This window comes from Neolamprologus multifasciatus, chromosome 23 (assembly GCF_963576455.1).
Source record: "Neolamprologus multifasciatus chromosome 23, fNeoMul1.2, whole genome shotgun sequence".
In the NCBI taxonomy this organism is placed as follows: domain Eukaryota; kingdom Metazoa; phylum Chordata; class Actinopteri; order Cichliformes; family Cichlidae; genus Neolamprologus; species Neolamprologus multifasciatus.
In genome coordinates this window covers 39870956-39885634 of record NC_140460.1, presented here as the reverse complement: position 1 = coordinate 39885634, position 14679 = coordinate 39870956, and the positions used below count along the sequence as shown (strand labels likewise).

General features: G+C 41.6%; 2 protein-coding genes and 1 pseudogene across 3 annotated transcripts; all 3 read left to right on the top strand.

Moving 5' to 3' along the window:
- The first annotated feature begins 1584 nt into the window (after positions 1–1584).
- Positions 1585–6080, top strand: LOC146492310 (uncharacterized). Its single transcript, XM_085150248.1, has 4 exons — positions 1585–2438; positions 2684–2801; positions 3072–3105; positions 4603–6080. Exons 1-4 carry the CDS (start codon positions 2138–2140, stop codon positions 4807–4809), a joined length of 660 nt encoding a protein of 219 aa, XP_085006374.1. The 5' UTR covers positions 1585–2137; the 3' UTR covers positions 4810–6080.
- Positions 6081–6403: 323 nt separating this feature from the next.
- LOC146492309 (uncharacterized) lies at positions 6404–8713 on the top strand. The gene is made up of 5 exons (XM_085150247.1): positions 6404–6585; positions 6670–6978; positions 7060–7183; positions 7339–7393; positions 7529–8713. Exons 1-5 carry the CDS (start codon positions 6522–6524, stop codon positions 7721–7723), a joined length of 747 nt encoding a protein of 248 aa, XP_085006373.1. The 5' UTR covers positions 6404–6521; the 3' UTR covers positions 7724–8713.
- Positions 8476–10223, top strand: LOC146492308 (uncharacterized; annotated as a pseudogene). The gene is made up of 5 exons (XR_014872356.1): positions 8476–8485; positions 8688–8898; positions 9099–9419; positions 9728–9872; positions 9973–10223. The product of XR_014872356.1 is annotated as an uncharacterized LOC146492308 (transcript).
- Positions 10224–14679: the final 4456 nt, after the last annotated feature.

The following is a 14679-nucleotide window of genomic DNA, read 5'->3' as shown; positions in this document are numbered from 1 at the left end:
CAGAAGAGCACACTGGTAGCACTCCTGTTAAGCTAAGCGCAGAAAAACTAAGGTTACGACACACCAAAGTCGGACAGTAGACAACTTAAAATAAACACATGAAACAACATTCAAAGATTATTACCGCCCATACTGTAAAAGCACTGGACAGTCACATGTCTGTATGATTATGGAGGGAGTTTTCTAATGTTTGACCCTAAACACTGCTTCTGTCTCCGTCCCATTTGTGCTCTGCTCATCATTTAAAGCCTCCAAGCTTCGCTCAGGAGCAACATCTGTCCCCACACAGCCACTTTGACTTTAACGTGCTTCTTTCTGTAATACATGTAGCGTTGCATTAACACAATCATGTACATGATTCTGTTTATTAAATAGTAGCTGAAAACAGAAAGCTAACATGCATTACTGTGATGTTTTGACCTAGTTTCATTTGACCGTATCATTCAGCTATATCACCACATGCACATTTACCGCAGTGACAACCTTTCTGATCTATACTGAAGACAACAGCAACAGCTCTGTGTCTTTGCTTGTTCGGTCTGGTGTCTAATTTTACATTTCTGTCTGTTTACCTTTTCTCTGTCGCAGTTTCAGTTTTCAACTGTCTGCTTGTAGCTGAGGATGTTTTAATGCAACTTTCATACAAGATTAGAGGTCTGGATTTGGACCGGGTCATTGTGACACCTCATTCTTTACTTTCCGTTGTAGTTGTGCTTGGGATCATTGTCCTGTTAGACGACTCAGTTTGAGCGAGGCTTTAGCTGTCAGACAGGTGGCCTCACATTCGACTCTAGTATACTTTGGTACACAGCAGAGTTCAAGGTCAACCCAAGGTAATGTTCCCAGGTCGTGTGCCTGCAACAAGCCCAAGTCATCACCCCCCCATCACCGTGCTGACAGTTGATACGAGGTGTTTGTGGTGATATGCTTGTTTAATTTTAGCCGAACGTGGTGCTGTGCATTATGACCAAACATCTCCACTTTGATCTTTGTTCCAGATGTCTTGTGGTTTGCTGAGATGCAAGTTTGCAAAGCTAACCCATGCTGCTCTGCTCTTTGTAAAGAGGGGCTTGTTTTAAGGAAACACTTCCAATCAAGCCGTACTCGCTGTCTTTTTCTTTCACGAACTTTAACGTTTAACGTGATAATTGAGGCCTGTAGCGTCTTGAGATGTAACACTTTTTGTCCACAGACCTCATGAGAAACATAATGTATTAAAACACACCCGAATGCTCCAGACCAGCAAAGTCCCCTTTTATAGAGGCTCTCACACGTGCTGATGATCAATTGATGATTAGCAGCATCTCGCTGCCATCTTTGACAATCATATAGAAGCAGTAAGGGTGCGTTGAGTGTTTGTTAAAGAGATCATGACACGGTGTAACAGGTCACGTGTGGGTTACACATTTGGTTGACAAGCACCTCAGTTAAGGAGGAAGCACAGATCCCTCTGGGATTACATCAACAATCCAGTAAAAGGCTGGCAAATCAAACCCGCAGAGCTTTTCTGCTGTCACTAACGTGGCTGTTAGCGTTCATCTGAGACTTAAAATATTTTTTTAAAGGTGTAAAGTGTTATTATGATACATTATTATATCCTTATATCTAAAACCTTGATGTGAAAGCCTCTGTAGAGCATAAACACTGTGACCAATGTGCTTTAGCACTAATGTTGTGATTAAAATGAAGACCCTCCAGTTTAGTCATTGGCTGAATGTTACTTGACAATTAGAAGCAGTTGCTTGTTGCGCTTCCCTGTCTCGGCACTTCTACCTTGACTCCACTTCTACTTGATACTTTTTCTCTTGTGGTTTGATGATTAGTGTGTCAAAGGATTGCATTCAGCATGTTTCGTTTTCTCTGGGTATAGCGTCTTGATTTGTTTGGACATTGCTGCAGTTATGGACCAGAGGGCTTTGTGGTTGCTCTGTTTCTGCCTCTGTCTTTGGAGCTTTGACACTGAAGGTACTGTATGATTACACACATCCAATCAGTTTTTAAAGTCTTGTAGAATAACAGCAGACTATAGCACTGACCTATTGTTCTTAAAGTAGTCTTTAACCCCTTTTTTCGAGACAGTGGGCGCAATTAGGCCAAACAGATCTTCATTACATCTTCTTTAATTGCAGAGACGATCATGAGAACCATTGGGGAACAAAACGATGTCACTCCACTTTGCCCCAAGTCTAGAGTGGATTACATTTGGATAGTGTGCGCGATAAAGACAAAAGGGAACAGGGCAAAAGGCTGTCGTCTGCAGTATCAACGTGGACGGGGCTTTGAGAACGAGTGCGACTCCAGGTTCAGGCTGGTAAAAGAAAACCGAGTCGTGTTTCTCCAGATGATCAATTTAACAGCAGAGGATAGTGGGAAGTCCACCTGTGAGTGTTCCCGTAGCGATGGGACAGATATTATCCATCTCCTTATCTCGGCTGAAGGTGCGTGTTTGCTTTGTTCCTGTGCTGTTGTTCAAGTTGTGCGCAGACTGCTGTTGAATAAATCGGACCTGCATCACAGACTCATTCTTTTGAATCATGACTAAAATGAAAACTAATTGAGGGACATTAGCTCTTGTACTGATCCTAACATTAAAACTGGAGGTAATGTCTAAAGTCTGGTTTTACGGTGGTTTTACTCTATTTTTCTACATTTTCCAAATTTTTCTTTTGTGATTTTCTTCTAGAAGCTCACACTTCTCCAGTGAGGCAGCTGATGTCTACCACTGTGATTTGTATTTGTACTGGAATTGTCATTGTAGTCGGAGTTGTCCTCGGATTCATCCTGAGACAAAATCACTGCAGGTGAAAATTTGTTTCTTGTACTTTAAATTTAAGCAGTTTGTGTTTACAACACGCAGAGAAAAGAACTGTAACTTAAACAACTGGACAATCAGTAATCAAACAATTTTAGTTAGTAAAGATGATTTAATTGTGCATGTCAACATTTAGAGATTAGAGGGAACATTAGACACTAATTTCAATTAAACTGTATGTAACTGAACCTGCAATAGATTTAGGATTACCTCATCTGTTTCACTTAAGCATGGCTCTAACTGTCGCTTTTGTTCACAGATACCCTACAAGGAAAGAGCCACCTGTATCAATAGTAAGTGAATCCTCTTGTTCTTTATTCTGTTGTTCTGCGTTCTTATAACACAGTAAAAAAATCAAATTTATTGTGTGCATTCCTACAAACTATACATTTAGAAATCTAGCTAGCCCTCTTATCCAATGCAACATAAAAAAAAACTTGGAGATGATGGAGAAATTCTGTATAAGTCAGAAAATATATGTTGAGAAATGAAACCACTTGAAAATCCTCTCAGTTAGTTGGCAGCTGGCACTTCACCATGTGCACATGTCACTGCAGCAGTGCACTTGTTATTCAGAGAGAAGGTGTAACAAACCGATAAAACCTCACGATTGTTGCTTAGAGGATCAAATAAAAATGTTCGACACTCTCAAAAACGTTGCCCTGTGACAGTTATGCTGCAGTGTTTAGAGCATAATGCTTTGGAGGAGCCCACTTAAGACAAACAAGGATGTCTTTTAAAGGATGCACATCTTAGAGACAGAGAACTGAGAGTCAAAGGGATTTTTCTTTCCCTTCAGGGTCAGTAGTGAGAGAGAAAGACCAGGGGGACTTTGGTAAAGCGAACAGCTCAGACTTTCAGTATGATTCAGGTTTCACAACAACACTTGTAGCAGGCCATGAAACTTTTTTTCCAGCTTAATTATGTGGAAACCTTTATTTACCTTTAAAATGCTCGAAATGTCACGATTTGGCTTAAAGTCAGACACAAACCCGAGTACGGAGCAGAACAAAAGCCGAGCTTCACTGTGAGGCGGATGGTAATGTCCCTATAAATGCTACGAAAGGAAGAATCACCAAGAAGTACAAAACTCCAGAAACTAACAGGGCGTGAAGATGGCCGAGGAAAACTCATAAGAGACACAGCGAGGAATCAATGGACAGTCAGAGACCGAGCACTCGGTGATTACGATAGAACAACAAGGGAATAAAAACTGTCAGTTTCCATTCAAGTCACTGACCCTAAACACTTGTTTTAATCTAAATCAAGCTGAACTTTTAGACCAAATGATGTGGAGATGTTAAATCTGATAGTCACCTTAATATATAATAAATATAAAACAAGCTCTTATTGGTTTGAGCTGCAGTCTGTGTTCCCTGCAGCTCAGGCCACCGAGATACTCGCTCAGCAAACACAAATGGGGTCACGCCTGCATGCAGGTCAAAGGTGACAGTCTTCAATTTGGATTTAAGCTGATGATACTCTTTGCAATCACTTCCCAAATCCCACCTTTATGCTAGCTTTAATCTGGCAGAAGCAGAAGAAAGTTGGGAAGCAGCCATTATTGCTCATGTAACATCTGGTTGCAATGAAGCTGGCCAAAGCCCACAGAGAGAGGGTAAACCTCAGCAGCAGCATCACAGGTCTCCTGATCACAGCCCGAGTGCATAAGCTCACAGTGTAAACTATAATGTGACCTTGTGTTTTAAAGTGAGTGCACTGGCTGCCAAATATATATGGAAAGTTTGTTTATGAGCACAAAAACCTTACACATTTGGATGTTTTTACAGGGTAAAATCGATTATGATGCTACATACACGAGCCTTTACCGGGAGTCAGATGAGTTCTACCAGACTGTGAGACATCAGGCTTACAACAGCGAGGAGGCGACAGATAGAGATACCGCCATCGCTACGGTGACCGCCCAGCTGAAACAGGAAATAGACAAAAGAAAGCGAGATCAAAGTTTTGACATATATCAGAATATATCTTTTTAAGAAACAACGATTTCTTTTCTGCTTTTTTTCTTTTTGTTACAGATGTGTTCATATCTTCAGCTAGTTTTTCGTTAAACTAAACAATGGAAGAAAACCACAGAGCAAGCTTTATATCATTAAATCATTATTTCTTTTGCTATGTGCCTCTAGGCCCTCATTCTCAATGCAATAAGATATGAGATCTGCTTTTAGGGTTTTATATTAATTCAAATTAAAAGCAGCTGTTTTTAACTTTTTACACTGCTGCGTGTGAGTTGTGTTGTTGTGGCCAGTGTCAGATGTTACTCCCACACATATGCAACGTGTTTACAAAAAACAAAATCACCAAACGTCGACCACAAACTAAATTGACCACAGACGTCTTACATGAAACTTAAATAAGAGCCGACATGAAACGTTTTTGCATTCATGCACCTGAAAGTGAGAACTGGGAAGTTGAAGTTTACCCATCAGGCTTTGTGAAAAAGAGAGTTTCACAGGACTCCTCTGCACTCCTACGCACCACCATCAAATAGTTTGTAGAAACACTTCTAGCTGAAATAACTAAGTAATCATTTTCTGTATCGGTCGTATTTTTACAGTGTTGCTTAAGTTCATTGATGTGTGGGGACTTTCTTTTAGGCCTTAAGGTCCCACCGCTGCATTTAAGTTGAGCTTAGGTCTAGATTTGTGGTGTGCTTGGGATTATTTTCCTGTTGCATGACCCAGTTAGGGCCAAGCTTTAACTGTTGTACAGACAGCCTCACATTTGACTGTAGAATACTTTGCTACAGAAGGGTTCATGGTCGATTCAGAGTGCCACGGTCCTGTGGCTGCAAAACAAGTGCAAAACATCACTCCTCCCACACGTGCTTGACAGTTGGTGTGAGGTGTTTGTGCTGGTTAGCTTTGGCAACTTTGCTACCAAAGTTGCGGGTGCACTGCCATCTTCTTTTCTCCTGGCAAGCTTTCCAAACAAGCCATACTTGTTCAGATCTTTTTTCTAACTGTGCTGTCATGAACTTTAATATTTAACATGTTAACCGGGTTTTTACATTTTTCGCACGATCTGAACTTGAGGTGAATTTCTTGAGAGGATTGTGGCAGAGTATCAGCACAAACCTGAACGATCCCGACCTGAAAACTGTCAAAGCATCTAAGATAAGAGATAAGATAAGATAAAACTTTATTAATCCCTCGGGTGGGTTCCTCTGGGAAATTTGGTTTCCAAAAAAGCACAGCACCGACAGAAGTTACAGAGTTACAGAATATTATATATATATATATATATACACACACATATATAAATACAAAGACCATATATAGATAAAATATACAAAGGGGATAAATGGAATAAATAGGAATAAAAATAAAAATAAAAATACAAGTGAATTGCACATTTCAAGTAAGCATCTGTTTTTATATAAGTGCTCACACTTTATTTGTTAGAGTGCATTTGATCAGCAGTACGTGACTGCTAACCTGTCCCACAGAGAAAGCAACAGTGTGTTCAGTTTTTTCACAGGTCTGTGTAGAGTGCTGTGAAAGCCTTTTAATTCACATCACTGTGTATGAGACTTATAGGAACTGATGTATTTTAACAGGAAAGTAGAAGCAGTCAGGTTCACTTCTGTTTCAATCCACGTCACATCAGGTCACGTACAGGTTACTGTACCTTAACACAGAGTATTAAAAGAACAGCAGGTAGACTTGAGTTGAATCTCTTAGGCTCTATGGACGGATGGAGGCGTGGATGGCTCATTCTTCTGCCGCTGTGTGTGTGCGCTGACAGCAGAGGTACGGCACTAACCTGTTTTACGATAGAAACTCTACTCTTTGTACTGATGTTGGTAAAATGTTAATTTTGTCCTTTTCACTCAGTGACTCTTGTGAAAACCACTGGAAAAGGGCCAGACATCACTCCAGTGTGCACCAGTCAGAACTTGACTTTGGTTTTAGTGAAATGTTGGCTCAGCACAGAGAGACACACAGGGGAAACCTGCTGCCAGCTATACAGACTACAGCAGCCATTAAAGTGCAGCTGTGACTCCAGGTTCACGCTGATAGACGTGAATCACACTGTGTTTCTCCACCTGACCAGTTTAACAGCAGCAGACAGTGGCAACTACACCTGCGAATGCTCATATGAAAGAGAAACTCAGGTTTTAAGTCTTAATATCACAGTGGAACGTAAGCTTCTTTGGTCTTTTTTATATTTTTCAAGATAATGTTGATCGTCTCTGATTTATTTTTTTTTGCGTCAATGTTCAGTAGAGGACGACACGTTTTCTGGCATGAAGTTCATGGCAACAGTCATCATCATCTCTGCTGTTGCTACGCTCATCATTGTGGTTGGGATAACGTGTTGTGTCACCCTGAAGAGAAATCCTCCCAGGTGAAAACTTTTTAACTTGTAAAATAACACTCCAGGATTTGAAAATGTCAGATTTTTTTTAGCTTCTTTGAAAGCAGCATGAAGAGATGCCCACATTAGCAGGTTGGAGGTATTTAATGTTCACCCTGTAAACTCTGATGTTTTTATTCTAACAGACAAAACCAACCAGGACCATCCAACTTAACCAGATCTGAAACTCTGCAGACTTTGGTGAGTTTGACGTAGTTCTGTTTCACACTTCTCAAAATGCTTAGGGTCATGTGACAGCATGTCTATTTTCAAACAGCACTGTAATTAAATATTATAATAAATATTAAACATGTTTAAATCCGAAATGTTGTTTAGGATGAAGTGGACCCCTACATGAGCCTGCAACACCCGACCACTGATGTCTACCAAACTATCTCGTCAGGTCGCCCCCAGCATGATGCTAACTCCAGTCCAGCTACCTGTGATGTCACAGTGATGTACATTAATACTCAGGGAATAGATGGAAAAGAGTTACATGTTGATTATGCAATCTATGAAACTATCAAGTAAGATGGAAGTTTTCAATATCTACTTAGTATAAAGGTGCAGATAATATCTGTTTATAATGTCTGTAAAGTAAAGACAGATATAGGTTGTACAGAAAATGGGTCCGATAGACTAACATGTCAATCAGAGGGTAGAAAATGTGCTTAGAGGCCTTTTTTGCACCTAAGCTGTGGAACTCTCTGCCGTTGTCTTTACTGTCTAGACTCTACTGACTCCTTTAAAAAGCAGCTGAAGACATTTTTATACAAACGGGCTTCTTATTGTGAAGCACTTTGTGATTTTTATCTGTGAAATGTGCTATATAAATAAATTTTACTTACTTACTTATTTTTTTTGCATTTTATGTAATTCTGTGTGAAACCATCAACTCCACAGCTGTGAATCTCAGACAAATCTATATTATTATATTGCTTCTTGTCTGTTTGTTTGATTAAAATCACAATTAATAAATACAGAATTTCTAATAAAGTATTTTTAATCCCAAATCAATCACCTCATCCACACAGCTGCATCTCACAGACCAGAGGATTGTACAGCACCACAAACTACCAGAGGCTGTACATGTGTTGGGTTTGACATGCCGTGCGCAATAAATCCTCTGTTGTTGCTTTGAAATGTTTTGCAAAAATCAAGATGTGCCCCGCTGGGGTGGGTTTTAAAATGACCTGAAAGACACTTGAAAATAGGTAGATCTTCAAATTGAATTTAAAAAAGGAAGAGGAAAACTTTATAAAAGAGAGAAGACTGTTCCAGAGATGGAGAAAGGTGTGTCACTTTTAGATGTTAAGTGGGAGTGTGGAACCATTAGAGGACTGCAGGGTTTGAGTGGATTTGGCTGACAGATGTAATATGAGTGTTATTTGGTAACACATCAGTCGCATGTAATATTTACATTTTTTTGCGTTTGGTTTTCCTTCAATGTTTTTGCTTCATGAAATATAATTTTAACCTAACAATAATGGGTGAGGCTACATTAGAATCTATAAAAGTACTTCCTGCTTTGACAAGCAGCTCAGTCCTCTGAGGGGGGTGTATCTGAGTTCCACCCTGCAGTACAGTAGAGTACAGTGTACACAACCAGCAGCAGTTAAAGAGTTGTTTAGATGTATTGACCAGTATGGGTAGATGGAAACTGTGGTTTGTTCTGCTTCTGCTGCCGTTCTGTACAGGCACAAAAGGTATTGTGCATGAGTTACTTTTATTTCTAAAGGATCGCTTATGTAGAGCGTTTTGATGTTGAACGGTTAATATATGTTGGTTTTTAGAGGGAGAATATTTACCAATAAATATTTTATTTATTTATTTATTTAAATACACAAAGTGCTAACTTAGCAGCTTCATTTCATACTGAACTGACTTTTATTTGTTTGTACTGCAGCTGTCCACGAGCACCGTGTGAAAACCATTAGTAAAGAACCAGATGTCACTCCACTGTGCACCAATGAAACAACACAAGTTATCCTGCTGATAGTGTGTAAGATTCAAACAGAGAGGAGCAGAGGAGAAAACTGTAGTCTGATGTATCGACATGGACACGACTTTGAGCATGAATGTGACTCCAGGTTCACACTGATGACAGAAAATCAGACTGTGTTTCTCCACCTGACACATTTAACAGCAGAGGACGGCGGGAACTACACCTGTGAGTGTGTACACACTGGAGGATCAAACAAGCTTCATCTCAGTGTAACTGTGGAAGGTAAACTGTGGATTTATTTAATAACATTTATGATTACTCTTTATGTATTTCTCCGATTATTTTCTGCAGTGGTAACATTGTAATAATAATGATCACTGACATGTCTGCTGTAATTGTCAAAGAAATCAAACGGCTTTATTTAACGAAAAATGTGAAGCAGTTAATCTGACCAAACCAATTATAAAACAATGTTCAGAATTTAAATATATGACAACACATTTAATACAAATTAATATTATATGACAGGCAAGAATGCATAGCATCCTAATGTTCCCTTATAATTGATTAGAACCTGTTTTACTTTTCAGAGTTTTTAAATAATGTAGACGGAGTCAATACCACCACAAACAGTTCTGCAGAAGTAACTTTCTTCTATGCTGCAGCTGGATCAGCTGTATTCATCATCACATCTGGAGTTATTCTTGGACTGGTCTACAGCAAAAAATACAACACGTAAGAGATTTTTATAGCTCAAATAGTTAAAGGCTGTATAAATAGTATGAAATAGCAAATTTATAACCACCTTTTCTTTTTTAATTGTGTTGTTTCTCAGCAGAAAACATCAGGCACTAATAATCAGTCATGGAAACAACACATGGAAACTGTACACGGTAAAATGTTGAACTTGTCGAACTTTTCTCTGATGTTCGTTTTACTTCAAAAATGTATTTTTTCATCTTTTCTTTTGCAGGAAGCAGAATACCGAGCCACACAGTGTCTTCATGCAAACGAAGAATGGCCTTTAATTACAATGACTTCTAAAATCAACACGCTTACTATTTATGTAAACGTTTGAAGAGACATGATTAGGGAACATTATTATTGTTGTTATTGTTTTTATTATTATTATTATTATTATTATGTTGTTATGTTGTTGTTGTTGTTGTTAAGGTATTGCATTTAAAGAGATTTATTTTTAATATAACATGATGAATGGTTTTCTGGTGGATAAAACTGAGGCAGGCTTGCTGCCGTTGTTACTTTGCTACCTGTTTCACTCACCTGTAGATGTTTGAGTAAATTTTGTTTTAATGTTTTACAAAGAAAGTTTTGTCTATAACAAAAATAAAATGTTGATCTTTTTCATACCACAAAGTTTGTCTACTACCTGGTTTTATTAAAAAGAGGCTCACCCAGACATCATCTGGAGGAACACTAATGTTTCACTCTTAAACAAATATTCATGTTTTGTTTAAGAGTGATGTTTATGATTGATTCAAGCTGAGTGTTTCCCCAGTAATTAATGAGTCGTCACCTTGACCTAACACCATCTTCAGTCTTCCTGTGTCAAGCTCCTGTCCTTAAACACACACATAACTCTTTTTCACTGTTCAGCACTGATTAGCCTTTAAACATGCTCCAACCATCAACTTACAGACACCTGAGCACAAAGGCTTGATGGGCCCAAACCACCTGAAGTTTAATGTGCAGACATTTTGTCCCGTCTTCAACAATTAGCTATAACATTACGGTCATGCAGTGTTAAATCATTATGAATGGCACTTATCCAGTTTTACTGTATATGCTAAAAAGTCTCCAATTCATTAGTAAACAGACTGCTCATACTCTTCTTGTCTACAGCCTCTGTGTTGGTCTTCCAGTTCAGCCTGCTGTCAGTGGTGCTTGCACTCCACCACCAAATCAACATCCTGTCCTATTATAGATGCCAGCCATGTAGCCATCGTCTTCCTTCTGAAGTCGATCACCAACTAATGGGCCTTTTTCACATTCAGGCCAGATGATTCCTCTGAGAACACACCGCAAAATCATACACTAGTGCTTTGTACTCCTCCACCTGCCCATCATTAATACATCTAAAATGTGAGCCGCACACGCTGAGCAGGAGTGGAGACAGCACAGCCCCTGTGGAGCCTGAATGCTGTCTAGTCTTATAGGCTGTGGCCTTTCTGTCAGGTAATCAGTAATCTGTGAGATAACAGACTAGTTTCCTGACATTTTCTGTAGTTTCTGTCTCAGAAACAGTGACGGGATTGTGTTAAATGAACTCAAGAAATCAAATATGATGCTCACTGTGTCAATTTACTCAATAACTCAAAAAATGTTTTATATTTTAGAGTCTTTAAAATAGCCACTCTTTGCTTTGACTACTGCTCTGCACACTCTTGGAATTCTCTCGATGAGCTTCGTGAGGTCGTCACCTGAAATGGTTTTCCAGCAGTATTGAAGGAGCTCCCAGAGATGCTGAGCACTTGTTGGTCATTTGGCCTTCAATCTGTGGTCCATCTGACCCCAAACCATCTCGACTGGGTTTAGGTCAGGCGACTCTGCAGGTGGGGGAGAAACATAGGAGAGGTGGAGAATAAAAGTAACCTGGGTGTCTGTTGTCTTGTGCAGTCTGGGAGATGATTGAATGTTAGGGTGGGTACAGTTTCCTCTGCGGTGGGGTCGGGTGGGCTGCTCTGGGTCCTGTGGGGCTGGGCAGTCCTGCTGCCGTAGGCCCCGGTCTGGATGGGCCTGGGCTCCCTTGCCTTGGTGGGTGCCGAAGGACGGGGGTGCCTCTGTCAGTGTGCCCCAGGGTGGCTGTGGCTTGCCATCACCAGTGTGTGAATGTGTGTGTGAATGGGTGGATGACTGGGTGTGTAAAGCGCTTTGGGGTCCTTAGGGACTAGTAAAGCGCTATACAAATACAGGCCATTTACCATTTACTGGGGTCAGCGGGGGAGCTGGCCCCAGGGAGGGGCATCTAGTCCCTCCCTTCTTTTCCTCCCCATCCCCGGCTGCCTCCCTCTTCCCGCTCCAACACACCCACCCAAGTAGGGTCTTGGGGTGCGGGTGTGTCACCAGGGTGCAGGGGAGGCACTCCCCCGTCCCCTTCTGGCTGCCTGTGCTTCAATTTTATTCCACAACTTAGACATCCACATTACTCACACTCTCATAACACATACATATAGGGCTTTGAGGGTGGGCACGTTAACGGCGTCCAGTGGACGGTCTGTGTATTCAACCCCACCTCTGGCGCCCCACCTCTCAATTTTAAATCCATGTAGACATTGAGGGTTCTCGGGAGGGGCCGTGCTAACACCTGCTGCTCTCTGGCAGCAGCACCATGCTCTCCCGTGTTTTAAATGCACCTTAGAGCAACACGCAGCAACACTACACATGAGCAAGAGGAGGGAGGTTTGGGGTCTTCACACACCCCTGTTCTCTGCTGGCCATCGGGGTGGAGGGGCTGGGAGGAGCTGTTGGCCGTCCCATTGGGATCTGGGATGCGGGGCCTCCCTGCTGCTGCGGAGCCTGGGGCGGTCTGCTTGCCTCCACCGGGGGGAAAGGGTAACATCTGGGTCTAGGTGCCGTTTCCCCCTCTGGGGACAGGGGTACGTGGACCTTGGGTATAGAGTTTGTTTGGGGAGTGTGATTGTGTGTACAGTGTTAAGTATTTGTATATGTGTGCATGAGGGTGGGAATGCATGTCTGTGTCTGTGTGTGCCTGTTTGTCTGTGTCTATATGTCAGGTCGGGTCTTAGACTCCACCTCTCTGGGAACTCCCAGGCCCTCCAAAGGCCTATCTCCCCTCACCACACTCCCTGCCGGTAACTGATGCCCTCAGGGGTCGGTGCATTGGTGGTTCTTGGTGTCCGGGGCTGGGCGCTCAGGTATGTACCAGCTCACTCCCGGTGACTACTTGGCGGGGCCTGGCGCCTGTTTCTCGGTCAAGCCTCTTCCGGGGCGTAGGGGGCCCTCGGGCCTCCGGCCTCTGGGCCTGCGGCTTGGTTCACTCTGGCACAGCTGGCTGCCTGTCCAGCCCCCTCTGGCTTCTGCTCCGTGGCTACTGGGTGACCCCTCATCTGGGGCTCTCTTCAGCTCTTCCCAGGAGGGTGGCACGGATGCCCCTCCGGTGGTCCTCCTTGGGCTCTCGCACTCTGGGGCCTCTGCATGTCTGGAGCCTGGATCTCCTCCATGCCTGCTTCATGCCCTGGGGGACGGGGCTATGGCTCTCTACATCCTCTAGCAGATGATTACATGGGGAACAGAACAGAAGATCTCAAATTTGGACTCATCAGACCAAAGCACAGATGTCTGCCAGTAATATCTGGTCCTTGTGTTTCCTGGCCCAAACAAATCTCTTCTGCTTGTTGCTTTTCCTTAGTAGTAGTTTATTAGCAGCTATTTGATCATAAAGGCCTGATTCACACAGTGTCCTCTGAACAGTTGATATAGAGATGTGTCTGCTACTGACTCTCTGTGCTGCATTTATCTGAGCTCTAATCTGAGGGGCTGATAACTTGCAATTTCTGAGGCTCGTGACTCAGATGAATTTATCCTCAGCAGCAGAGGCGACTCTTGGTCTTCCTTTCCCGGGCCGGTCCTAATGTGAACCAGTTTCATCGTAGTGCTTGATGGTTTTTGCTACTGCACTTGGAGACACTGTGATGGACCGAGCAGTAAAGGAAAGTCTGGCACAGGTTAAAGTCCAATTAATTAATTAATTAATTTGAAATTTAACTAAAAAAACAAACCTGGTTAAATTATACAAATAAATAAATAAATTTGGGGCCCATATAAGAGGTCAAAGTAACACAACTCTTCTGAAAAGCTGGCAACAACCAATACTACAGACTCAAACAAACTGACCTATCTAAATGAGACAAAAGTGAAATTTAAATAGTGGCTGATCAGCCCAGACAGACACAAAAAGGGGTACAACACAAAAACCTCGGTGAACCCACCATGACACGTCCCATGATCCAGAGTTGTGATATGATTTGCAGGTCTCCATGTACTGTACGCCGCTTTTACTGGGAGCAGCTGCTACTGAGGTCACTACGAAAACAAAAAAAGACTAAATCATACACATAACAGTGTAAACTAAAATGTGCACACTTATTTTAGAATACAGTATCATGTTATTGTTTAAGTAAAATAATTCTAAACCAAAACCAGCTTTATTAACCTGTAAATTAATCGCTATTTTTAAAGAAAGAAAAATATAAATGTAGCGTTATGTATGAGTCTGCTGTAGCACTGTGATGTTTGGTAGATATTACCACTATCTGTGCCTTTACCTGCAACCATCACAGACACATTGAAAGCAATTCTCCAGACTGCCTGACCTTCAGTTCTTAAAGTAATGATGGACTGTCACTTCTCTTTACTTAGCTGATGAGTTTTGCCATATTATGAAATCTTACAGTTGTCAAACAGGGCTGTGAGCTGTGTACCAACCTGACTTCTGCACAACACAACTGATGGTCCCAACTCCATTAAGAAGGCAAGAAATTCCACAAATGAACCCTGACAA